Source organism: Eublepharis macularius, chromosome 2, assembly GCF_028583425.1.
Source record: "Eublepharis macularius isolate TG4126 chromosome 2, MPM_Emac_v1.0, whole genome shotgun sequence".
Classification (NCBI taxonomy): Eukaryota; Metazoa; Chordata; class Lepidosauria; order Squamata; family Eublepharidae; genus Eublepharis; species Eublepharis macularius.
The window spans coordinates 21,914,392-21,940,615 of NC_072791.1; the positions used below are offsets into that span (position 1 = coordinate 21,914,392).

At 44.7% G+C, this 26,224-nt stretch overlaps 1 protein-coding gene across 4 annotated transcripts in view; it reads left to right on the forward strand.

The window, feature by feature from the left end:
- CDC42BPB (CDC42 binding protein kinase beta) overlaps nt 1-26,224 on the forward strand; it is a 144,384-nt gene that overhangs the window by 83,577 nt on the left and 34,583 nt on the right. For all 4 annotated transcript variants that reach the window (XM_054972907.1, XM_054972911.1, XM_054972912.1 and 1 more), the window contains exons 12-21: nt 4,779-4,912; nt 8,620-8,862; nt 10,583-10,693; nt 13,006-13,250; nt 13,406-13,511; nt 13,904-14,028; nt 16,349-16,454; nt 17,529-17,677; nt 22,192-22,286; nt 22,366-22,445. In XM_054972907.1, coding sequence (XP_054828882.1) covers nt 4,779-4,912; nt 8,620-8,862; nt 10,583-10,693; nt 13,006-13,250; nt 13,406-13,511; nt 13,904-14,028; nt 16,349-16,454; nt 17,529-17,677; nt 22,192-22,286; nt 22,366-22,445 — 1,394 coding nt within the window. The remainder of the gene's footprint in view (nt 1-4,778; nt 4,913-8,619; nt 8,863-10,582; nt 10,694-13,005; nt 13,251-13,405; nt 13,512-13,903; nt 14,029-16,348; nt 16,455-17,528; nt 17,678-22,191; nt 22,287-22,365; nt 22,446-26,224) is intronic.

Genomic DNA, 26,224 nt, shown 5'->3' on the forward strand with positions numbered 1-26,224 from the left:
GTGTAACCATTCAAGCAATCAACTTTTATCGGCGGAGGAAGGACTCAGTTCTTTCTCCAAGGAGGGGAATTCCCCCTTTCTGGACCAGCAGGCAGATCCTGTATTTAACTTCATGCTTTTCCATGTTTCACTTCCTGCATATGAAACGAGGAGAGGCTGTTAGAGGAGCTCTGCTCTTCTTCAAACCCCTCTACCTTTCTATTGTTACCTGTCCTACTTTGCTTGTTTCTCTCATTCTTCTCTCCATTTATAAGCCAGAAAAGGCTTCTCCTCTTCCCATTCTTTCATCTCTCATCTTAATGCTTCAGCTCAGGTAGTGGAAAAACAGATCTTCAGAAAGGATGCCTTAGGTGACATGTCCTCCTTAGATGAAGAAGCAGGTTCCCAGAACCAGCTTTGGGGAGTCACAGGAATGCACTACAGGATCTAATCAGGTTGCCCTTCCAAGTCTTGGCGGAGGGAACTCCGACCAGAGATGACTAATCCCAAATTCAGAGATGGCATCGTCGGCTCAGAGTCAAGAGGGAGAGTGTTTTTGGCAGGAAGCATCGCTGCAGCGAAGATGAACCCCATACAAGGCTGTTGTCAGTGCAGCCACAGGGCACCATTCCCCTTCTTCCCCAGGAAGTGCTGTCATGCACAGAGAACAGAAACGTTAGATGGTGGGATTGGACTGTCCTATGCCCAGTTTCCCCTGGGGGTTGCAAAATGGCTGAGGAGGAGCGTGGTGGCTAATTAGCACGCAGTCAAATGCAATCACAGCTAGCCATGGAGGGCACAAATGCCTTCAAATCCTCATATCCTCCCTCTCCCTTCCCCTTCCTTCATAAAAAATAGACCAAGGCAGAGCTGTCCTGAAAGGCTGCCTGGACCTCAGCGAGACTTCCTCATACTAAGAGAAGCATTGGAAAAACCCGGCCATTGAAGGCAGCAGCCAAATCGTGTAAATCTGACGGCAGCTCAGGAAGATGGAGCCCAAAATTTCAGATCGTTCCTGAGAGAAAGGATGGAGAAATCCATGAAGAGTCTACAGAGCCTGAACAAACAAGACGCTTCTTTTAACAGGGAGATCACTCTCCCATTTTGACGGAAACAATCAGAAAACCAGAGGGAAAAATGTACAAGGCAAACCCAAAGAAGCAAGAGAGATTTTCCCGAGAGGCGAGCGTCGTATTTCCAGACTTTTGAAATGGAAGTGAAAAGGAAGAATGGGCTGTGCCTATATATAATAAGCCTGATACGATATCTGCAAAAAAAAAGTTCCATACCCAACCTAAAGTTGTTGTGGCTCTTTTAAGGAATCTTGTTGGTGGATGCTTTTGGGGAGGGGCGGGGGGGGGGGGTCAGGATCCAGGATAGCAATTCTCAAAGATGGGAAAGAGTCCTGAATTGCTAAGGTGACCTCAAGTCTGAATTTGCCCTGAGGAGGCCTCGGCATTGCCTATAAGATCTTCAGCAGCAACACTTCTTATTTTCCGGTGCCTCAGGCTGATGGTATTACAGTTAATTCTAGCAGACAGCAAAAGCTCCAGAGGAGGTATTTTGAAACTAATAATCATTTATAGCAGATGCCAGTTTGGACATACTACAGCTCTCTACTAGAGTGATGGCCTAAGCGCTGCTGCTCAGTCCTGTGCAACTTTCGGCTTAAATCATGGCAATGGATGTTGCCTCTGAGGCGAACATGGCTTTCCACCTCTTTTTTCCAGGTCAAAGGAGTTTGGGGACAATCTAAATCATATATTGGTGGGAACCAAAAACAAAACAAACAAAAAACAAGTAAAAAGATCACTACCGAAGGAGTCAGCCCTTTTGACCACAGCACCGATGAACTTCATTTCAGAACCTGTGAGCCAGGAGAGATCCAGAGTCTCCCCCCACCCCTCACACACGCACACACAACAGAGGCAACAGAGGAAACAAGTTCCAACAATGGCATTCTAAGTGAAATCAGGCCACTGGCTGTGTGGGGGCATCTCTAGGAACAGGCTCAACACATGCGGCCGGGTCTGTGTCGTCACCACCACCACCACTGCCACTTCTGGCAGCTTCATTGAATCTCCTCCATCTTGATGGCCAGAAAAACAGGAATGCAAAATGATTGGAATCAACCCTTTGCTCAGCAATTGTGCAGTAGAGCCAGCTTCATCACCTGAAATTCACTCAGGATGTTTCATAGGCCCCAAAAGAATGGGGACTGGCAGCCAGTATTAGACTTCCTGAACAGTTTTGTAAAGCACAGATGAGTCTACATGGAAACACTCAGACCCATGATGGAGGCTCTGAGAGCCAAGCTACAAGTGACGCCTGACACAGGTTGGGCACTTGTCAGCTTCCCTCAAGTTTTGATGGGAAGTGTAGGCATCCTGGTCTTGCAGCTGTAATGGAGAGCCAAGCTGTAAAACCAGGACGCCTACATTTCCCATCAAAACTTGAGGGAAGCTGACAAGTGTCCAACCTGTGTCAGGCGTCACTTGTAGCTTGGCTCTGAGAGAGGACAGTTACTTGGCTTCCATCCAACTTAACAGAGAGCGCTCACTGAACGTTCATTTAAATCCCTTAGAGTGGCTTATCTGAAAAAGTTAACGTTTAAGAACACTTTTCCTTGCAGCAACTGCACCAGTTTGCAGTGTGCCAGAGTTAGGAGCCCTGTCCATCTGAAATGGACTCTGCTTTTCATAAGGGTAATACTGAGACCAAAGCCAGCATTTGCGCCCAAGGGCAGCTGCTGTTTTCCGTGTTCTCAGAAAATGTCTTCCCTCTTTTTGTCCAAAGCAAAGAGTCATTCCAGGGAGAAATCCTGACATAGGCTAGATGTCCATGGCATGCTGAGGATTTATTTATGCAGGACAGCTTATGTCAAACAGTTCAATTCATCGTTTTTCACATCAACTGTCAATGAAAGCTGAGAAAGTGTTCTGTAAGGAGTGTCTCTCTAAATCTACCTTGTGCAGATGGTTAAGAGAATATATAATTCAGGCCTACACTGCACAGAAACAATCTGGACGTACAGGAATTGCAACCTGTTCTGTTCCTACCATTGCTTCAGTAGAAGACATCTGCAAGGAAGTTACATGGTCTTCTACCTGAACATTGTACAGAATTATAAAATAAATATCCTTACCTTGTCTGGTGAAGAGGAAGGGGGGAAAACATTGTCTTATCCTGCATGTTCCTCCTACTCTGAAGTAGTGAGGGTATCTTGCCCAGCATTTAATGGAGGGAGGAGGTAAATATGAATGGCTAGTTTTCACAGACCAAGCCTCATTTTTGCTATTTGTAGTTTTCTGTTCTTTGGGGTTTCCTTGTACACAGGATTTTTTTTTTTACAGTTTCAATTTTCAGAGTTATAATATTACGAAGTATTTTTTAATTAATGGAAAAGTCAGTCCCCCCCTCCCCGGCTTTGAAAGATTCCTGACTGATAGAGAGGTTCTCACCAGCGGAGAAGTTAAAGATGGGACGCCTCTTGGCCTGTTGGGAGGAATTGCCCCATTTCTAAGATGCTCTTTTCCTCTGACTAGGAAGGACCTTACAGCAATTTCAGTGTTCTTTCCTCAGTTTTTTGTTGTGTTGATCTGATGCAATTAAATTGTACAATTATGACTAGTTAGATGCCCGGAATGTATTAATGAAAAAGCAGGCTATTGCTGTAATAAATAAAGAAGCAACCATATGTATCAGCAAGTTATGCTATGTTGGGATTTTTTGTGCCATCCCCTCCCCCAGCAGCCCCCAGAAGTCTTAAAATCCAACGCTGAAAGCTTCGGGCTTGGTATACACTCAAATAGCCAGCCCCTTTAAGCGTGGTTGAAGAGAACCACCATGCCCTCCCAAACACAGATTCTGCCCCACGTTCAGAGCAACACACACAAGCTGCTTGATTAGAAGAAATATGCCGCTACTTTCCCCCTGCGCCTCCTTGCCTAGCGCCCTGGATGGCCCTAGTTCCTGGTGTTTTGTATCCCTAGTCCCCCCCACCCACCCCCAGCCTTGCAACAATCCTGTCTCAAAGTTAGACTGCAAAACTGCTTTAAAATGTAAAGGAATTTGGTAACACAGTTTGGATCTGCTGTTCAAAAGGGGGAGGAATCTTTAAAATCCCAATAGGTATGCCTCCAGAACCTTTGGATCCCAGCCTTTGAAAACAGGAATGTTGGAAGCAGAGTCAATATCGTGAAACAAGCAGATGCAGGGGAAAGCGTATATTGCATAATTTATTTGGCCTTCGGAATCCACATTTCTTTGGTCCTGATGTTGGATTACCTTGAGGCACAATTGGAATTTTGGTTGTTGGGGGTTTTCCGGGCTGTATTGCCGTGGTCTTGGCATTGTAGTTCCTGACGTTTCGCCAGCAGCTGTGGCTGGCATCTTCAGAGGTGTAGCACCAAAAGACAGAGACCTCTGTGACACTGAGAGATCTCTGTCTTTTGGTGCTACACCTCTGAAGATGCCAGCCACAGCTGCTGGCGAAACGTCAGGAACTACAATGCCAAGACCACGGCAATACAGCCCGGAAAACCCCCAACAACCATCGTTTTCCGGCCGTGAAAGCCTTCGACAATAAATTGGAATTTTGTTTTACTTTGTGGCCACCGCGTATGCCAAGCTGTGATGATAGGCCTTAACCAGTCTGTTCTGACAGAAGAGGGGAAAGTTCAAGCTCGCTTTAGACTTCCCAATTTAAATGATCCATTGTTAAAGGCAAAGAGTATAAGGTAGTGGGATATGCCCCCTGTGTGAAATTACTGTGAAAGATTTTTTTAAAACATTTACAGATTCAAATAGGCTAGAGCGGCAGCTGGAAGATGCGGTGACTCTACGGCAAGAGCATGAAGACTCCACCCACAAGTTAAAAGGGCTTGAGAAGCAATGCAGAATATTAAGGCAAGAAAAGGAGGACCTTCACAAGGTATTAAGAATGGAAAATGCTTCTGTACAAGCTGTGCTTGGGAACAGAGGTGGTGTGAATCCTGTTTTCTCCGTGCAGTTCAGGTGACGTACATATGGTTTATCTCATATACTCATCGTAGCAACCCTGATAGGTCACTGTTTAGTAGGCTGTCTGAGCCAGCAAGCTTCATAGTAGGGAACAATCTGAATCCAGGTTTTCCTGATCCACATCTGGCTCGCTTACTCCACAACAACACATTGGCTCCAGTAGTTTGCCAGCTACTGTTCAGGGATATAAGAAGTTAACCTTCTCCAGTGGGGAGGCTACTACTATTTTCCACTTAAGCACAACACACAAATGTAAAGCATCCCTCAGGTGCTACGATGGCACTTGGTGCACTTGTCAAAGACAGACAACGTAGGTCTTGCCACCTATATAAACAATGAGGCTAATGCTTCTGCTAGAACTGTTTGTCTTCCCTCTTGCATGTTCAGAACAATGGAACCCCGGGGCTGAATAGAGACATAGGCTTTTCATCTCATTACAGATACTAATTTCTGCTCTAATCAAGCTCCATTGCAGCATTGTACCTTTACATCCTTCCTTCCTTTGCTTCACCCTTCCCACATCCTGTTTGGCATATAAAGGCTCAGGGATCTACACTCCTTGTATCTGAAGAAGGGAGATTCAACTCTTGAAAGCTCATACCCTGAAAGTCTTGTTGAGCTGAAGACCACTGGGCTTTGCTGTTCCACTGCAGACAAACACAGCCGCCTACCCGAAACCTCCTTGCATGTGAATACTCAGTGCTTCATTTTTGTGCTTATCATGCAGAAGCTTGGATTGATAGTTGAGTTGGTTATATATACAGCATGCAGAGTTTAGTTTAGTTTATTTGATTTTTAGGCTGCTCTCCCCACAAGCGGGCACTGGGCGGGGTACAGCAATGGTAAAATACACAGAATAAATAATAAAACAAAAATCTCAAAGAGTGTAACTTCAGAGTTAAAATCAAGAATATAAATTCAGATATCCCAGGATGGGGCCCCTTCACGCTTCCCTCCTCACCAACGTAAGAAAAAAGAGGGAAGGTGCGAGTTGATATTGCACTATAACACCGCATGGAAGGGGTGGGGGCAAATCACTATACAGAGAACTATATACCCCCCCCCCCCGCCCGCTGGTAGGAGTCTGGTAGGGAAGCTTGTTTGATTGACCTAATTCCAGCCTCAGCCATATGCCTAGCGGAACATCTCTGTCTTGCAGGCCCGCCGAAAGGATACAAGATCTTGGCGGGCCTGAGTATCCTTCGACAGAGAGTTCCACCAGGTTGGAGCCAGGACCGAAAATGCCCTGGCCCTGGTCGAGGCCAGCTGAGCCTCTCTGGGGCCAGGGACCACCAGCAGATGCTTGCCCGCTGATCTGAGCACTCTCTGGGGTACATATGGGGAGAGGCAGTCCCTCAGGTATGCTGGTCCCCGTCCATTTAGGGCTTTATAGGTCAAAACCAAAACCTTGAACCTGATTCAGAATTCCACGGGGAGCCAGTGTAGCTGCTGCAAGATTGGAGTGAGTCCTGTATGGAGTACCCATCAGGACATGTGCAGCAGCAATCTGGACCCACTGTAGTTTCCGGGTCAGACCCAAAGGAAGCCCTGCGTAGAGCGAGTCACAGTACTGCAATCTGGAGGTGACCGTTGCATGGATCACTGTCGTTAGGTCATGGGCTGAGAGAGAGAGGGCGAGCTGCCTGGCCTGCCAAAGATGGAAAAAAACCAGACTGGGCAGCTGCCACGACCTGGGCCTTCATAGGTAAAGAGGAGTCCAGGATCACACCAAGACTCCTGACTGATGGGACAGGCACCAGCAGCGCCCCATCAAAGGCCGAGAGCTGGATCCCCACGTCCAACAGCCCATGGCCCAAGGTTCCCACTGTACTTTGTATATGCATGTTTATGTTTCTGTTTTCATCAGAAAACATGTTCTGCCTCCCATCAGTGATCCTTTATGACCCTGGAAAAGTTTATTTCTGAGGTCACGGGACTCCCATGGGTCAGCCATGCGGGTCAGGAGACTGCGGTGGGGAATGGGTGAAATTAACCCCTCTTCCGTAGGTAGACCTAAGCTGACAGAAGAGACAGGAAGGATGATCTTGTCTCCCTCCTCCTCCCCGCTTCAGCCTTCTGATACACACATGAACCCGTGAAGCTGCCTTATACTGAATCAGATCATTGATCCATCAAGGACAGTATTGTCTATTCAGACTGGCAGCAGCTCTCCAGGGTCTCAGGCAGAGGTCCTTGACATCACTTACCTCCTGAGTCTCTTAACTGGAGATGCAGGGAATTGAACCTGTGACCGTCTGCATGCCAAGCAAGTGTTCTGTGCCTGAGCCACGTCCCCTTCCCACATGGCTGCCCCAAGAAACAACTTTCATGGGGTTGGAAAGGGCTGCCAAGGGTAGGAGAATGAAGGACCACAGCTATCAGCACCTTTTACAGGCAGATTTCTGGACCCAATACAAAGGAGGAATGGGAAGCTAATGAAAGAGGGGAAACAGATGAAGCAGGGGAAATGTCAGAAAAAGTGATGGTAGTTTTCTAAGCTTGGTATTGGGTATCCAATAAAAGCATCCTCTCCCAGGAGCTTTCTGACTCCACAAAAACACTCCTTTCTCTTCTGCTCCCTTCAGCCTTACTGACTGCCACTACTCCAACTTGTGAGTTCAGCTTGGGAGAGCCCAGAGCACCCCCCCTTCCTTTACCCTTCCAAGCAGCACCCCTCTATTGGGGAGGACATTGCCAGATGACTGATCAAGCTAGAGACACAGTAACCCAGGCAGGTTAAAACAAGCTTTTATTTAACAAGATGAACAGTCACCAAACAAAGTGGGGGGAGAACCCTTGAGAGCTACAGCTGTAATGGGATACTTTTCAACAAGCAGGGCGAAATTAACGCACAGAGGAGCCCGCAAGCCTCCTAATGTGGGCTTCCTGATGTTCCCTACAATACCTGGCCCTTCTTGGGTCCTACCCATCCTCCCTGGGTAAGGGATCCTCTCCTGCTGATAGCTATTTCTCTGCCACACAGCTCTTGGAAGAAAAACACTTTCCCCTTCAGGAGGGCTTTATATTAGTTCTTCCATGGCCCAATTTCCTTGGTGCCCGTTGGCATTCCTTTTCCCTCTTTCTTCCCCTGGCCCGTTCCTAAAGCTGGGTAACATAGTGGTTAAGTGGTTGGACTGCAAATCAACCTCCTACTGGTTTGAATCCCACTCCTGCCATGAGCTCAGCAGGTGGCCTTGGGTAAGCCACTCCTCTCAGCCCCAGCTGTTTTGTGGGGGTAATAATAACACTGACTTTGTTCACTTCTCTGAGTAGGGCACTAATCTGTCCAGAAGAGCAGAAGAGTATATAAGCACGTTGTTGTTGTTGTTGTTATAATAAATGTAAGCCTGCAGGGGAATTGACAGGCCTGTTGAAGATTTACTCTAAGGCCTTAGGCTTCCTTGAGGCCTACAGACCAGGATCATGACACTGGGCTATCAAGGTAATGGTGTTTTGTGACTGCTGCTATTGAAATGCTTGTCACATTGGGTGTGGGAGCAGGACAAGGGAGTGTACACAGTGTGTATCAATATATTTTTCAAAAATCGCTGGTTGGTGAACGGTGTTCAGATCTCATAACGTAATCCTAAAGACTTGTTTGGATCTTTCTTTCACCAGCAACTTGTTGAAGCCTCTGAAAGGTTAAAGGGACAGTCCAAAGAACTAAAGGATGCCCATCAACAAAGGAAGCTCGCAATGCAGGAGTTCTCAGAGCTGAATGAAAGGATGGCAGACTTGCGCTCTCAGAAGCAGAAGCTCTCTCGACAGCTCCGTGACAAAGAGGAAGAAGTGGAAGTGGTGATGCAGAAAATTGACTCCATGAGACAGGAAATTCGTAAATCTGAGAAAGCAAGAAAAGAGGTATTTCTGCAGGGTACTTGAGGATAATGGATTCCAGCTGGTTTTTATGTTTGCAATAGTTAACTGTGCTGTTGGTTCATTCATATAAGCAGTTCTGTTTCTTTGTGCAGTCCTTCCCATTACAGTGTGAGGTTGTGTGGACAAGTGTAACGTATGAACAGCTGCTCCATGAATACACTCCTCTGTAACTTCTGTAATCATAATCTATAATCTGTAATCACAGTGGGACCCTTGGGACCATGTTTTGTCCTTCCATGGGCTTAATCTTTTCCTCCCCCTGCACAAAGAACAAAAGATAAAAACCAAACACAGTGACTTTCTGTTAGAATTCTTGTAATTGAAATATAAAGATAACACAAGTTCTTCTTAGATACCCATAGCTTTCTTTCGCATTAGACCATTTGGTTAATGTATTTATTGGCTACTAGTGTGCCTTTAAAACTACTGTTTCATAATTTTCAATTAAATCTAAATTCATTCCCAAGATGGACATTTCTATTTGAGTTTCAAAATAAACTTTGCCATTACCACAAGTTCATCAAGGACTTAAAGGTCGCTGTAGTTCAACAGAAACCTTTCAAAACCAAAATCCAACGGGAAGCTGCTGAATTGGAATTCATGTGTAAATTTGACTCTGTCAAGCTGGGACTGAATAGGGACTATGAATGGTTATCTCATTATCAGAAGTAACTGACTTTCTTAACAGAACCAAACTGATCTCCATATCAGAAGCTACTGTTTGCATCTACTACGCCCTCCCCTCTCCACCTATATATCTGACCAGTTTCTTCTTGCCCTCCGTGCATCTGACGAAGAGAACTGTGATTCTCGAAAGCTTATGCTACAATAAAGTTGGTTAGTCTTAAAGGTGCTACTGGTCTCTTTTTGATTCCATTACCACAGTCTCTCTTCGTACGCGCCAGAATGTTGAGAAGCTGCTATTTGGTAGAGATGATGCAGCATCCTATGTGCTAGTCCTCCGTTCTCCCCATCACCACTCACTCCTAAGAGCTTAACCAAATTTGTGGTAGGGAAATGAGCTTTTGTGAGTCACAGCTCACTTCTTCAGATACAGCTGGAACATGAATCCATTTGTATTTATATCTTGGAGAGTGGAGTGATTTCAGATGCTGAATGACAATAGCCGGTGAATGACAATAGTAGGCATGATTCAGGACTATTGTCATTCGGCATCTGAAATCACTCCACTCTTTAAGATATAAGGACAGATGGACTCATGTTCCAGCTGTATCTGAAGAAGTGAGCTGTGACTCACAAAAGCTCATACCGTACCACGTGTTTAAAAAATCTTACAGGTGCTGCTGGACTCTTGCTCTTCCCTGCTGCTGCAGACAGACTAACACGGCTGCCCATCTTGATCTATGTCCTGTGAGCTTGTAATTGATGGGTCCTGTAGGGTCGCTTCCTCTTTTAATCAGGGTTTTTTTTCACAGAAGTGTTCCTTAAGCTGTGCAGCCCAGGCTTTTAAATGTAACTGGCACTTATAAGACCTCCTTTGGCCATTAAAAAAATCTTGTCTGGGCTTCAGCAAGGTAGGTGGCAAGTCATGGGCCCAGAGGAGGGAGGATGAGGTGTAAAGAAGCATAATTGTCCTCTGAAGGTTCCAGAGCTTACTGCCAAGGCATGCTTTAAAGACAGTGATGATGCCCGAGTATGGACTGTTTCTTGTTAATAACCAGGCCTGTTTTTCTTTTTGTAGCTGGAAGCCCAGCTCGATGACGCAACAGCAGAAGCATCAAAGGAGCGCAAGCTCCGGGAGCACAGCGAGATTTTCTCCAAGCAGGTGGAGAGTGAACTGGAAACACTAAAGGTGATGGCATCTTAAAAAGATCCAAGCCATATGAAAACAATTTTATTTCGCAAGAGCTAGAAATCCAGTACTATCCAAGTGACGGCATTAAGCCCTATCTCCTAAGAACATCTTGTCAGTTTTGCTCAGCGTAAAACAGCTTGGAGTGAGTTTTGTGCCATGTGCAGTTCATTTGTAGCATGTACTTGGTTATGCAGCAAAATGCCTTCAGACCCAGGCATGATAGGTGGAAAAGCTCTCAATCTCACAGTGGGAAACTGTGAAGGCGTTGCATATCACACGCACGCGCACACACACCATATGGAGACTGCTTTACATTCTTGTCCGTGGGATAGGCCATCTTGTGTTGTAGATCTTGAGATTTTCTTAGTAGATATGGAAAAGTCCCACAAGCCTCTGTATATAGGCTGTTGCCATGGGAAGAACAATAAGGCACTCCCATGGCAGCCCTGTGTATGCACCATCCCAGAGCTCTAACAACAAGATTTCATGGCTGCTTATAACGTAAATTATCTGGAAACCCAGTTGAACAGCAGTAAAGTAAGCCAGGATAGCAAGAACTGAAACAGATGGTGAGGAGTGCTAGGAGGGTCTCTGATGTGGTAACATGAATAAAAGAGCTTCAGAAAGAGTAAGAGTCAAGCACTGCACATTGGGGTAAAGAATCCTAACTTTAAATAAATGTTGATGGGATCTGGACTGATGGCGCCTGACTGTGAAAGACATGTTGGGAAGGTTGTGGATAGCTGGCCGAAAGCTCGTTGTATGTAAGTGGTGTGCTGGTGGGGGTTATTTGGATGGGAATTAAAAATATGCAGACAGTATCCTAATCCCCTTGTTTTTAGCTCTGTGGTTCAGCTGCATCTGGAATACTGGGTCCAGTTCTCTTTGGCCCATGTCAAAAAGGCCATCATAGAGCTGGAAGAAGTACTGGAAAAGTCAGCCAACCTGATAAAGGCACTTATAAAATGCTGAAGAAAGCAGGGAGGAGAGCACTTTTTCTCATTATATTAGAATTCAGGGGCACCCAGTGATGGGCAGAGGAGTCAGGACAGACCAAAGGAAAGTACCTATTTGCTCAGAGTAATTAATTTGTTGGATTCACTGCCACAGGATGTACTGATGACCTCTAGCACAGTTGACAGTAATTCAGAGAGATCAGACTGATTCATGGAGGATATGTCTATCCAATAACTGTTAGCCATTTTGGCTATGTAGAACCACTGAGTTCAGAAGTGATATACCAGTAATGTGCTAGTAGGAAAGACGATGAGTGCTACTGGACTCTTGCTCTTTTCTACTGCTACAGACAGACTAACACAGATACTCATCTTGATCTATCTCAGTAATGGCCGGAGAACCATCGTTCTCCAGCCGTGAAAGCCTTCGACAATATATCTCAGTAATGTTCTAGTCACTGGATGGCAGTAACAGGAGAGAGGCTTTGGCCTCTGTGTCACACTTCCTGAGGGCATTCCAGGGTATCTGGTTGGTTGGCCAGTGTGGGGACCCTGATGTTGAACTAGGTGAGCTATTGGACTGAGCCCCCAGGGTGTTCTTACACTGTGTTTTCAGCCCTTGGTGATCATTAGATTTCAGGACTGCATTGCCTCTGAGCGCAAACTGTAGATGTTTCAGTGTTGCCATATTCTTAAAAACCTCTCTGCATGTAGGGGAAAAAGGCTCCCCTGAAAATTTTCTCCATAATATGTTAGTTTCTATGCTCTGGGGATTTTTTAACCATACAGGAGCATTCAAATATGTGATCTTTAGAGCTGCAGTCAGATGCGGTGCACCCACGGGTGAGATTACACAAGTGTGATTTCTGCATGTATGAGTCTGCTCTCAGTTTATAGTTCTTATAGCTATCATAATGGGCCCAAGCAATGGAGGGCAGTCTTCAAGACTAAGCAATGTGTACGTGTCACAATAATTTCTTCTAGTCTTGGGGATATAAAAATAGGGCCATTTCCACACACCCTTAAAGAGACAGCACACTACTGGAAGGCTGGCGACGTCTCTGTTTGCAAAACAGATGCAAGGCCATTTGGCTTCCATTTCTTCGATGCCTTTTCTGGGACCTCAGAAAGTGCATTTCCGAAAAAGGTGCCAAAAAATGGAAGCTAGGCAGCCCGCATCCGTTTTGCAGAGACCTCTAGATTCATGAGTAAAAGCCATCAGTGTTCTGTGAGTGGGCCGTCCCTTTAAGGGCGTGTGGAAACGGCCTAGGTTGGAGTCCATTGTATGCTAAATTTGTGCTAAAGTTTAAATGATGTGGGAATGACTTCTGGTCCATTTTTGCTCTTCCGTAGCTCAAGCAGGGTGGCCGTGCTGCAGGGGCCATGCAGGAGCATCAGCAGGAGCTGGCCAAAATGAAGTCAGAGCTCGAGAAGAAAATCTTGTTTTATGAAGAGGAGTTGGTCAGGCGAGAAGCGTCCCACGTCTTGGAAGTAAAAAATGTGAAGAAGGAGATGCACGATTTAGAAAGCCACCAGCTAGCACTGCAGAAAGAGATCTTGATGTTAAAAGACAAATTGGATAAGGCCAAACGAGAGAAGTGAGTTATATATGCAGCTGGGCGCTCTCTATTTTTTTCCGTAAGAGTATATGGAATCCAAGAACTTAAAGATGAGATATGCCCAGCACTCCCTAAAAAGTCCCTTTTAAATCCTCCTGGGAAATGGCATTGATATGATCTTGTTTCACTCATAGGCACAGCGAGATGGAAGAAGCAGTGGGAACTCTGAAAGAGAAATATGAGCGAGAGAGATCTATGCTCTTCGAAGATAACAAGAAAATAACAACTGAAAATGAAAAAGTAATTGGCATAACTTAAGCTAAAGCACAGTTAACTTTTTTCATCACACATGCCGAGTGGTTCATTTTTTATAAAACATTGAACTCAGTGCAAACAAGTATTTTATTTAAAGTGATTAGTATCTAATCGGGGAGGGGGACTATTCTCACTGTCCCAAATGAGAAGTTAGAAACATGGGTGAATAAAATGCATCCCTTCAGTTATCAAAACTGAAATTGCTGGTAATGCCTTTTGCTAAATTGCAGCCTGTATGTGCATTTTGCCATCTGCAGAGCTGCCCTTAATTAGCCTCTTTGGAACTCTTTGCAATATATTGTGGGTGTCTTGCCTCCCAGAGTTAGTATGTGCCATGGAATAACTTGGTGTGAAAATGACTGCTTCTGTCATTGCAGCTTTGTTCCTTTGTGGATAAACTTACAGCGCAAAACAGGCAGCTGGAGGATGAGCTTCAGGATTTGGCGGCAAAGAAGGAGTCAGTAGCCCACTGGGAAGCTCAGATTGCAGAAATTATTCAGTGGTACGTGCAGTTTGGACATCCTTCTGAAAAATACATTGGAGCCTCATTAATAGACGCAAATCTCCCAGGGAACAGAGACAGGCGTTTTCACAGATGATATGCTTCAAAAATTCACTTGCATCTTCTAATATTGATCGATGTGCACTGTCCTTCCTGTTTTTATTACTGTTACAGGAGTTTATTAACCTTGTGTGTCAGCTGGTTCACCAAAGCGAGGATGTCTAAGTCGTACATTTAAAAATTACTTAATATTAATTTAAAAGGTGGTAACCATGGTGTTCATCACTCTTCTAGCATCTTGGGTTTCTCCTCCCGCCCCTTTCATCTACAGGGTGTTCCTTTGCCAATCTGTATCCTTCAAGTGGACTTTTTCAAAAAAGTTTACATCATGATACAGATATAAAGCGGGAACTTGTGTCACATTCAGTAGTTGTCACTGGTCCTATACAGTAGTTGACGTGAGCACAATTACATCTGTTGATGAGTTTTGTGGTGCCCACTTGCTTCTTTCTCAAACCATCTCCTATCCAAAGCAGAGGGCCAGTCCTAGCTTTCCTCTGTCTCATGGGAGCAAGAGCACTTCACAACAAACAAGAGGCATCATCTCTGCATCTTTAGAGAGCATCTCTGTGGAAACAGCTGCCTCCATTCTAGGAGGATGTCTGGCTTGGAACCTCCCAAGATTTTGTGTAATTGGTCCTGGCCCCATGGCAGTCATATTGTGGTGGTGCCAACTTCCTGTTCTCAAAATCCAAAAGTGCCCACAGGCTTAGTAATCACTATAGCAGCCCCAAACATTTCATCAGCTACATTCTACATAGTTGCAAAAGAAAAATGTGTTTTCCTGGTGCCAAATGATATGATTTATTGGGGAAATGAATATCTCCCTGCAGCATATGTTCTGCCCTCGGGAAGAATGGCAGAAAATGATCAGAAACGAAGATGCTTAGAACTTTTAAGGAGAAAGCAGGGTATTCATTAAAAGGGAGGAATATTGGCTCTTGCACAATGAAATTAGTGATAATTGCACATTTGATTGGCTTAAAAATAATTCGAAAAGTTTCTGAATTGTAGGGTACTGTTTTCAGTGAAAAAGCACAACAGATCTAGTTTGAGTCATTAGTTGTGGTGTCAGGATTAGACATGGGCACGAATCGAAATACGATTTGTGTTTCGCAAAATGTGTTTTGTGGGGCCACGGTTTTCACGAAATTCACCACTTTCGGGCCCGATTCGTTCTATTCATGAACAGTTCGTGATGCCAGACAGGCTGGTGCTGATCCATTGATTCCCTAGGCAACATAGGCCCGGAATGTCTGCAGACCTTTTGTTGCCATTGGAAACCCCAATCTTAGCCCTCATAACCTTGATAGGCAGCTCTCCTTGCCAACTGAAGAGTTTCCATTTTGTCCTATACAGTGAGGGGCAAGAGGTTAATCCCCTAGGCAACTGAGGAGATGGGCATTCTGTAGCCATGGGAACACCAATCTCATCCCTCCAAACCCTGTCAGGCAGGTCTGTCTGCCAACCACAGACCTCCTGTTCTGCTCTATGTGAGCATTTGTTATATAAAGCAGAGCTCTCTGCCTCATGCTTTTCGGTCCCAGTAGACAGAGGGAGAAGGAGGACCTGTTGCTGGGAATGGAGTGAGCAAGAGAGTGGAATTGAGCTTTTGGCTGCTGCTGCTTTAAAAGAGACTAAAAACAAGCCTCTTATTTTCAGCTCTTGGCCTTGCTGGGGAGGTCTTTGAGTGAAGGTGCCTTTTTCCCTCCACCCTGCCCCACCCTTGGGCCTTTGCCTGGCTCTGGGGCCTAGCTTGACTGAGGCCTCCCTTATTTTTTATCTTTGTTTCTTCTTAATTCTTTCTCTGCTCTTTTGAGGGCTCACACTCTTTGTTGTTTCCTTTGGTTTTATTTTGCGCTCCTCTCCCGCCTGGGCAGGTGTCTGTGTGGTGGTTTTGGGGCCCTCCACTCAAGTCCAGTCTCTTTGGGTATGAAGGGGGCCGTTGAAGTGCCCCGGGTTCTGACGAGTCACGAAACTAACAAATCATATCACGAAACAGGACAATTTCATGGAAGTTCGTGTTTTGTGATTCATGGAATGTGACGAAACACGAAACTCGTTTTTTTCCCATTTCGTGCCCATCTCTAGTTAGGATACCCTTGCCATCTGTTGCTTCTCTGGGTTCAGCACTGAAATTTTTCATCAGAGGGCACAGTATTGTCTTGTTGGTTGTTAACAAGTTTGGGTTGGTTAATAGCGTGTGTTTGTGTAGGTTTTCCAAGTTTTCCAAGGAGTGACTCCTGTGTTTGAACACTAGGGTGAGTGATGAAAAAGATGCACGAGGGTATCTTCAGGCTCTGGCATCTAAGATGACAGAAGAACTGGAATCTTTGAGAAGCTCCAGTCTGGGATCGAGAACACTGGTGAGCATTTCCTACAAAGCATTCCAATCCAGGGTGCCTCTGATGCTTGGTGCTCATTGGACTAGTGAGTCCTCTTAAAAATGGGAGCTCAAACCATGGCAGAAAAAACCACCCCCATCACCTTCCTTCTTCTCCTTGCTACATTCCCTCGTCCCAGTTTTATTTTACTTGTGAATTCCAGCATCATAGTCTGGTCAAAACTGATTGCCCTGTGTTTGTTTCACCTCCAATTCCAGTTGCTTATTGTGTAGATCATATGAGAATGCAGGCAAGAGTTGGTAAACATTAAACCAATTGCATTCAGGGCTGGTATCACGGCATATCTACTAATCCTGACTAGAAAAGCTTACAGTTCCAAATCAGATAGAAATCTTGGCTGTGACAAACTTTGTTGGGAACAGGGAATAGATTGGCTTAGACATTCCCGTCTTCCCTGTCAGCATACTGACTTGAATTGGCAGAAGGGAAATGAATTGCTTCTCCTGGGTGGAAGCCAAAGGAAGGGCGAATCCCAGAGTAGATTTCCTTCCTGGTAGGATCCTAGGACAGGGCCACTGTTTACTGACCTCATAACTCACTGGGGACTCCAAGGTGACAAATCTGCCACTTTTTTCATATTCTAATGCTTTAATGAGTCGGGAAGTGTGGTCTGTTTACAAAGAATAGCTGATTTAAAAAACACACACACAGTGAAGTGGATTCTGGCAAATCATCAATTCAGTAATTGCCTCTTTTGAAGCAAATTTAACATCAGTATATTGAAATGCGGCACAGCAGAACTTTACCTCAGATGCCTTTTGAAAGTTTCTCTTGACTTTATTTGTTTTCTGTATTTACATTCTGCCTGTTAGCCCACCAGGGGACCCTCAAGTGCAGTATCTTGAACAGTTCCATCTGGTGGGGCAAGGAAGCACGAGTGAGCTTTTACTTTTCAGCTTAACAGTGCATTTCAGCTAATAAAAAGTCAGATGAAAATGACGTAATGATTTCAAGTGAAACTTCTGAAGAGATTTAATGTTTTTAGATGTGTGATCAGTCCTTCAGACTTATTAGCAATTGCTTTTACGGCAACAGGATCCACTCTGGAAAGTAAGACGCAGTCAGAAGTTGGATATGTCAGCGAGGCTGGAATTGCAGTCAGCTCTTGATGCAGAAATACGTGCCAAACAACTGGTCCAGGAAGAATTAAGGAAGGTTAAAGATGCCAACCTGTCCTTTGAAAGGTAATCATGTATTCTGAGGTCTTTTTTCCAACCTCTTCTGTATGACTGTTCTAGTGCCGGTGTGGACTATAATATACAACTTTTTGGCAGAGGCAGTTTTTATATAACTGTTTTTTTTAATTAATGTGTTGACATTTTTGAGAATGCCAGTGTTCTGGGGGAGTATAAAATCAAATAAGCAGCCCCAAGTCTTGTCTTCACATATAATAGACTTAGATCTGGTACAGACACAACCTCCCAAACCAATTAGCCATGATTATGAGACTGAAAGCAGATTGGTGCATTCCTTCACCTTAACCCTCCCTTCTACAATCATGACCTTCACAATACTCTTAACTATAGTTAAAGGTTACAGCCGTATTTATTTATTTATTTAAAACAGTTTTATGCTGCCTTTCCATCCAATTTGGTTCCTTGAGATAATGAAATTTAAAAACAAGACGTACATGTATGTATAACAGCAATTAAAAACATAGACATGAAGAGGGGGTGTCAAAAAGAGTAAATCAAATGGAACAGAAAGTTCTTTTCTTGCTGCAGAAGACAATGATAGAAAGGAACAACTTTGGTTCCACAACTGAGAAGGCCCTTTCTCAGACTGTCATTCGTCTTGCCTAAGACGATGGGGGCACCCCAAGCAAGGCCACCAAAGGTGACCATAATGGTCAGGTAGGTTCATATGGGAGCAGGCAATTCATAAAACATGCTGGTCCCGTGTAGGATTTTAAAGGTCAGTACCAGCACCTTGAATTGGACCCGGAAGCAAATTGGAAGCCATTGTAGATGGAACAAGACCAAAGTGATTTGGTCCCTGTGACTCACTCCACTCAGCATTCTTGCCATAGCATTATTTGGTAATGGTAGTTTCCTTACACTCTTCAAAGGCAGCCCCACATAGAGGGCATTGCGGTAATCTAATCGATATGTTACTAGGGTATGAACCACAGTAGCAATATCTTTTTTTTAATCCAGGAAAGGCTACAGCTGGCTCATCAGCTTGCAAGACAATCCTTACACTTGAGGGAAATAACGTTTCATCTAAAAACGGTCTATATATGTGTAGTTCTTACAAGTATTCTACTCTTGTTGAAAAATGCTCTCGTTTTGGTCTGTTACAATGGAATTTGCATTTCCTTTGGGCATGCTGTATCCAGCTCAGCCTTGTGACTAGTAGATTTCTTGAGGTAGCAATTCTTTTAAAAAATTAAAAAAGTAATACCAATTGGTGCATTGTCGAAGGCTTTCACGGCCGGAGAACGATGGTTGTTGTGGGTTTTCCGGGCTGTATTGCCGTGGTCTTGGCATTGTAGTTCTACAATGCCAAGACCACGGCAATACAGCCTGGAAAACCCACAACAACCAATTGGTGCATCTTTGTTTTGAATTAGCTCCTTTGCAGAGACTAGTACCAATTGGTGCATCTTTGCTTTGAATTAGCTCCTTTGCAGAGACATAGAGAATGGGGTGGGCAGTATTAATGCAGTTGGTTTTCTGTTAGTGAAAAGGGCAGGGGAAGAAAACTTCAGCCTGTTGACATTGCACATTTATAAAGGGGGGAAATGAGATCTTGCAGTGTAAGATCTCAGACTGCTTTTAGGGTTTGCCTGTCAACCCCATTAAACGTTGCAAGGGCAGCTGGGGAAGAAGCGGGCATCATGAGGCAGAGATGGCTGCTGCTGAGGTGGGAGAGTGGGTAGCCAGGAGTGGAACAATGGCTGATAACGATGTGGGGGCGAAGGGGAGAAATCAAGTAGGTGATCGTGGCAGCAGGAAGAAGAAGCCAGGAGGTGATGGGAGTTAGGGAAAGAAAAATGGAGAAAAGCAAGCAGCAGTGGTGCCAACCTGAAAGAGAAGGCAGCACTGGAAGGGGGGGGGAGAAAGAGAAGGGTGCAGCAGAATCAGTTGGAGGGAGGGATCTGTCCAAGAAAGTAAAGAGGGACCAGCAAAGAGGTGGGATTTTCCTTCCACCAAAAATTCCTCATGTGTCCCCTGTTTTAATATCCTCTTTTCCAGCTGCTCTTGTAACAGAAGAAAGAAGCTGTCATTTCACAGACCCCGCGCTGGAACCGGCAGAAGAAGAAAGGGGCTGTCTGTTTCAAACGCCCCACACCGGCCTTCAGCAGCCGGTGCAGGGTGGTTGAAATGCCACGGAACAACGAACCATGAACTGGGGAAAGGTCGGAAGTTCATGGTTCAATGTCCTGTGGAATGCTATGAACCACGAATCACGTGGTTCGAGGTTTTTTTTGGTTTGTGCCCATCTCTACTGTCCAAGGCCACAGAGGCATTCCCAAAGGGAAAAAATCTACTGGAATACCCGAATGACTTCCCAGGGAGTGAAATTAATACCCACAGTGAAAAACCTTTAAAAAGAGAGAATTCTTATGTTAAGAATGTTCTAATCAGTTGTTCAATACAAAAATATTTATGTAGGGATTAACCAACAAGGGCCCCGAAGGGTCCCCCCGCCCTACAAGTGCCCAGCAAAGACGACTTGTTTCATGTAACGTCCACTTCCTCAGGGGCCGGTTTGAAATCCACCAAAATAACAGTTTTCCAAGAATCAGTACAATATCTCACGTGCATACAAAGGTGTCCTTGTTACACCTTTGTGGCTCCACCTATTACAAAGAGAAAAAGCAATTTCGGATGAGATTTCATTTTGGAATACCTGTTCTTACCAGTTGGGAGGAGGACAACGTATCCCTGCAGTTACTGTTTCCTTCTTTGCTTTTGGAAGAGATCGACTTCAGAAGAGAACCACTGTGGATCTGGCATTGTCTCCAGTTTTGAGGACTTACATTCATGTCATTCATTTTTGACCTAGAGACTGGTACTATGTTATACTGCGAGACATATGCTGACATCACGGCCGGATGTTAAATTCACTGTTGTTGTGTATATTGAGTATTATAGGTGATTGGTTAATCCCTACATAAATATTTTTGTATTGAACAATTGATTAGAACATTCTTAACATACGAATTCTCTCTTTTTAAAGGTTTTTCATTGTGGGTATTAATTTCACTCCCTGGGACATCTCTACTGTCCAGCATTACAGCATGAACTGTGACAGTGTAACCTCGTAATATGTCTTGGAGTGCCCGGGTATATGGGTGCAGAAGTTCCTCAGCAGAGATGTTAATGTGGAAAGTGTTCCGTTAAAGGTCAAATGTTTGGCTTGTCCCATCAACTTGGGGTTCAGTGAGGAAATGAAGAGGGGGACACAATTTAATAACAACAACAACATTTGATTTATATACCGCCCTTCAGGATGACTTAACACCCAGTCAGAGTGGTTTACAAAGTATGTTATTATTAACTCCACAACAAAACACCCTGTGAGGTGGGTGGGGCTGAGAGAGCTAGAAGCTATGACTGACCCAAGGCCACCCAGCTGGCTTCAAGTGGAGTGAGGAATCAAACCCGGTTCTCCAGATTAGAGTCCCACACTCTTAACCACTACACCAAACTGGCTCTAACCCAGGAGATCTAACCCATCCCTCATTTTCCCTGTTCCTAATTTTATACTGTCACAGGTTTGAGCAAATCTCCCCACCCCATTTTTCTTTAGCAGACTTTTAGTGGCTCCCAACATTCCAGGCCTCCTAAATCAGGCGGTTTTAAAAGGTTTTTATCGGTGTCATATTTGGTAACAGAAATTCTTTCTTTGGAGAATGGTCTGGTTTTTTTTCTGGTATTTTTCCTCCTGTTTTCAAAATCATAACAGGAACAAGACATTTTACTATTAGTGTGTATGTGTGTTTGGGCTTGCAGCCTTTAGAATCAATGAGGGCCTGGGCTTGTCTTATAGTAGGAGCTTCCTGTTTAACAGATATTTAATTCTGTCATGATTAATCAGAATCTTCTGGGCCTTTAGTGATACTGAGAGCGGGACCACAAGTGACGCCTGACACAGGTTGGACACTTGTCAGCTTCCCTTAAGTTTTGATGGGAAATGTAGGCAGCTTGGCGGAATGTTGGACAAGTGACAGTTGAAAAGTCCATTGGACAGCAGTCAGAGAGTCAAGCTGCAAGACCAGGATGCCTACATTTCCCATCAAAACTTGAGGGAAGCTGACTAGTGTCCAACCTGTGTCAGGCGTCACTTGTGGTCCCGCTCTGAGATAACCGGAAATAGTTTCAGGTTGATAGCTATGCTGGTCTGCAGTTGAAGAGCAAGATCTGGGTCCAGTAGCACCTTAGATAAACTAGATTTCTGAGGTATGAACTTTTAAGAGTCAAAGCTTGCTTTGTCAGATCTGACGAAAGGAGTTTTTTCTCTCGAAAGCTCATACCTTGGAAATCTAGTTGGTCTTTAAGGTGCTCTTGAATTTTCAAGGGATCTTGCTTTGAGACAACTGGAAAGAAAGAGAAGGATGCTGCTGGAGTTCAAAGGAGGGATTGGGAGGAGACCCTGAAGATAAAAGCAAGCAGGCGCTGGACTGTTTTGGTTTTTACTTTCCAAATATTTACAAAAGTTTCCATTTTTTTCTTCTTCTTTTTTTTTTTAGCAAACTAAAGGAATCAGAAGTAAAAAATCGGGAACTCTTGGAGGAAGTTGAAGCTTTAAAGAAGAAGTTGGAGGAAAAATACAGGACTGATGCAGGTAATAATTTTGGTAACATGTAATTTACAAACTGTTTTATTTTTTATTTGAATTTATTTGTGTATTTTCCCTTTCCCAGGTCTCAAACTTCCAGACTTCCAGGATTCCATTTTTGAATACTTTAATACCTCGCCTCTTACTCATGATCTGACTTTCCGAGTGAGTATATGTTCGTAATTTTTTTAAATTGCCCAAAGCTACACTAAGAAAATAGAAAGTTAACTGGGATGTGACAAGTGGGAGTGAAGCAGGCAAGATAAACTGATTGATCACATTTCAAAGCACTGTGCTTGTACAATCATACTCAAGTATTGAGTCACCTGTTTCCAATTGGGCCCATCACAAAATGTTGGGAAGATGAAACCAAGCATCCAGACAGTGCTCCATTAAAAACCCCAAAGGTGGTTCCTCTTGGAAATATCCTGAAGCACCTTTTTCCCCCAGGAGTTGGAGGAATGTCAGACTGGCTGTTTATTTTGGGGAAGAGATGGTTTGCCAAAGAAGTAAGCTGGTGCCAGGAAGTCCATCAGTGGTGCTACATTGGGAATCACTATTCTGAAGCACCATCTAAATTGGTGCAGCCTTTTTTTGAAGTAGGCAGGAAACCAAAGAGGAGAGAGAAAGGGAGAAACTACAAATTAAGTTTTCACCAGAGTTAAGTTAAATAAGCATCACCTTTCCCATTCGGTGGGTCTTTCCCCCACCAAAGTTTTTAAACTTAATTCTTCCACATCATCCTTATATTACCCAGGTTCAAATCAGTTTCCTGTTAAAACTGGGTTAAGGAGAGCTCTTGTTTGCTCATTCATTTGGCGTACCATCTTTGCTCTGTGTCGTTATTAGAGATGTGCAATTTGGGTTCGGGGTTTGGTAAAATATACCGAATTTTACCTGATTCGGTAAAATTCTTTATTACCAAACTCAATCCCGTATTTCCAAAGCGATTAGCAATACTGAAGTGAAGTTTACCAAAGTTTACCTCCAGGTTTCATGAAGTTTGGACTTCGGGTGACCGTTTTATGACCCCTCAAAGAAGGTGTCTCAGCCACCTCCAATTTCCATTATTCCCTATGGGGAAAACTAGGGGAGCTATCTAGGAGAGCTCTCTAGAGGGCTGGGGTGGCATTTTGCAAGCAAAATTCACTGAATTTGCAGGGACCTAATCCTAACTGTCCTCTAAAGACTCCCCAAGTTTCAGAGAGATTGGACTCTGGGGGGGGGCCATAAAATGCTCCCTCCAAAGGAGCTACCCCCACCCACCCTGTTTGTTTCTTTTGTGGAGAAAAAATGACTCCCACCACAGAAACACATGGATCATGGCTGCTGTGGCCTCAGGCACACTCCCGGTTACAATCTCCATACCAGTCCGCCTAACAGAACCAAAATAAAGCCCATCCCCAAAAACCCAGCACCCCCCCCCCCGAGCAGGGTGACCAGCCACTCTCCATTAGTTTCTTTTGTGTGGGGTGCGGAATGACTCCCACTGCAGAAACACATGGATCACGGCTTCCATGGCCACATGCGCATTCCCAATTACAATCTACACACCAGACAGCCCAACACAACCAAAATGAGGCCCTCCCAAAAAAACCAGCAGAAATCCCTGTTTGCTCACTAACAATCTACATGTGCCTGCAGGCTCAGGGAGTGGAGGGCAATTTTTTTCTCACTTGCCATAAAGGATGGAGATGATGAGATATGGGACAGCTCTGGCTGTTTTTTACCTTACTCATACCAGGGCATGTGTTGAAGACTCTCCTTCGCTGTCAAGTCCGATGTTTGTGCCAGAAGACTTAGTACATCGGAAGGAATTAGTCAAGCATACTTAGAGGCTGGCTAGTAAACCAAGCCGGTATTTGGGAACCCCGGGGATAATGATATCTCAAACCAAACAAATGAAGAGACAAAAATACTACCTTGCTGCATCAAGCCCAAGGGTACATCTAATCCAGCATTCTGGCTCCAGCAGTGACCATTCAGGTTTATGCCTGGGGGGCGGGGGGTGTTGTGGGCAGGCAGTGGAGGTCACAAGCAGGGCAAGACGTGATGGCCTTAACCATTGCAATTCTACCAGTAATTGCAATGGTTGCTGGTGATCCTCCCCCACCGCATTCCAAGCCTTGAGGCTTCAGCTGAGCAATTAGGATAAATTGGTATTGGTTTTTATTTGAGCTGAGTCATGACACACATCCTCTCTGATTTTAAGAAATCCTCCTAGCTGCTGATGAGTGGGTTGCTTTGCAAATAACTCTCATGTTCCCCGAGGAAACTGTAGTACAGTAAATACAGAATTAGTTATGCCGCATTAAGCTCTCTCAATTCCCATTGATTTGGGGGCTTGTTTTATAAAATACGGAGTGGCCAAGCTAAAGAGGAAATCATACATGCCAATACTGTATGTGGAGATTCATTTTTCATGTTGCCCATACTTGTGCAGCATTGGGACACAGAAAGCATTTATTTGGGACTCCTTGGCTTTCCTCATTTCCTTTTCACACTGCTTGCTGGTTGCCAAGGAAAAGATAAATTGACTGCAAGGCTTTGAATGAATAAAGCAAGAGCTTGTGCTGCCTGTTGGTTATAGATGTGGGTGCCGGCGTATTGCTGTTGCAGAAAGATGTGCTGTATGCTATTCTCCACCCACTCATTGGAGGATAAAAAAAGAGTAGAGGGAAAACAAGCATCAAGTGCTGACAAATCTGAGGTGTTATCTGCAACTTGTAGCAGAAAAAATCTTTGCTTCATTAGAGTTAAAAGTCCTTCAAGGCAAGAATAGCAGAATTTTTTAATAAAGATCTGCAGGAGGTGTTGTGCTGTGTGTGTTGTACTGTGTGTGGGGGGGGTTGTGTGGTTGTGGTTGTGCTTCTTTTTAAGCTTCCTTTTTCATTTGGCCCAGTGTCAGAGATAGCTCATTGTTGTTTTTGAACTGCAGATGGGGAAACAAGGCTTGAGTGGTGGTAACTTCCACACAGTCAGCTGGTGAGCCTGTGGTTGGGTGTGCAGTAAGAACTCAGGTCAAAGTTGCTTTATACATAGGCGCCTTGATGACTGGATTTGGCAATAGGGTTGCCAGGTACCCCCCCCACACACACCCCCACACACAGTGGGAGATCTGGGGCCTGCCTCCTGGCTTGTGCGATGATGTCACTTCCAGGAAGTGACATCATTGCGTGGGTCATGGGCCACCCTGGGAGCACTCCCACGCTCTCCTGGGGGCTGAATCGAGCCCGATTCAGGCCAAGTTGGGCTGCTGTGGAGCCAGCAGCGCTCCCATGCTATGCAGCAGCCCAATTCAAGCCTGAATTCAGCCTGGATCCAGCCATTGCGATGCACTCTGCACACCGTGCTGCCCGGAGGCATGCCCCAGGAGGAGTGCATCGTCCCCCCCGACAGGCAGGTAAGCGGGGGTGGAGGGTGGGAGCAGGGGATCCCCTGGCCCCAGGGGCACTGGCATCCCTATTTGGCAACCAAAGACTGCTCTGGGAGAATTACTGGGAAGGTTTAATTTGGTTAACATGCTCAAATATTTTTGACACCATTGAAAAAGAATGTTGCTTTTGCATTCTGAAAACTTCTGCCGAATGCTTACTTTATCTGGATAGTGATGCTATGTCGTGTTGGGTGATATGTGATCGTTTTTATCTCATATCTGTTACAACTAAGGACTCTGTTTCTTCCTCGTCTACATCTTCTCTGCTAGCCTTTTGGGAAGAAGTAAGTTCATGCTGATGGCTTTCCCTCCCTAATCTGTGGCTTTTATGTGTAAAACTGCCATCCTTAACTAGTGGCCTTTAAAAAAAAGCTTTCCTTATATGTGTACAGGGTTAGGGGTTTTTTTTGATACTACAGATTAACCGACTAAGTAGAGCTGGCTTCATTTCCTTTTTAAAAGCCCTCTTGTAGATTGATCATTGTATGATGATGCGGGGTGAAGGGGT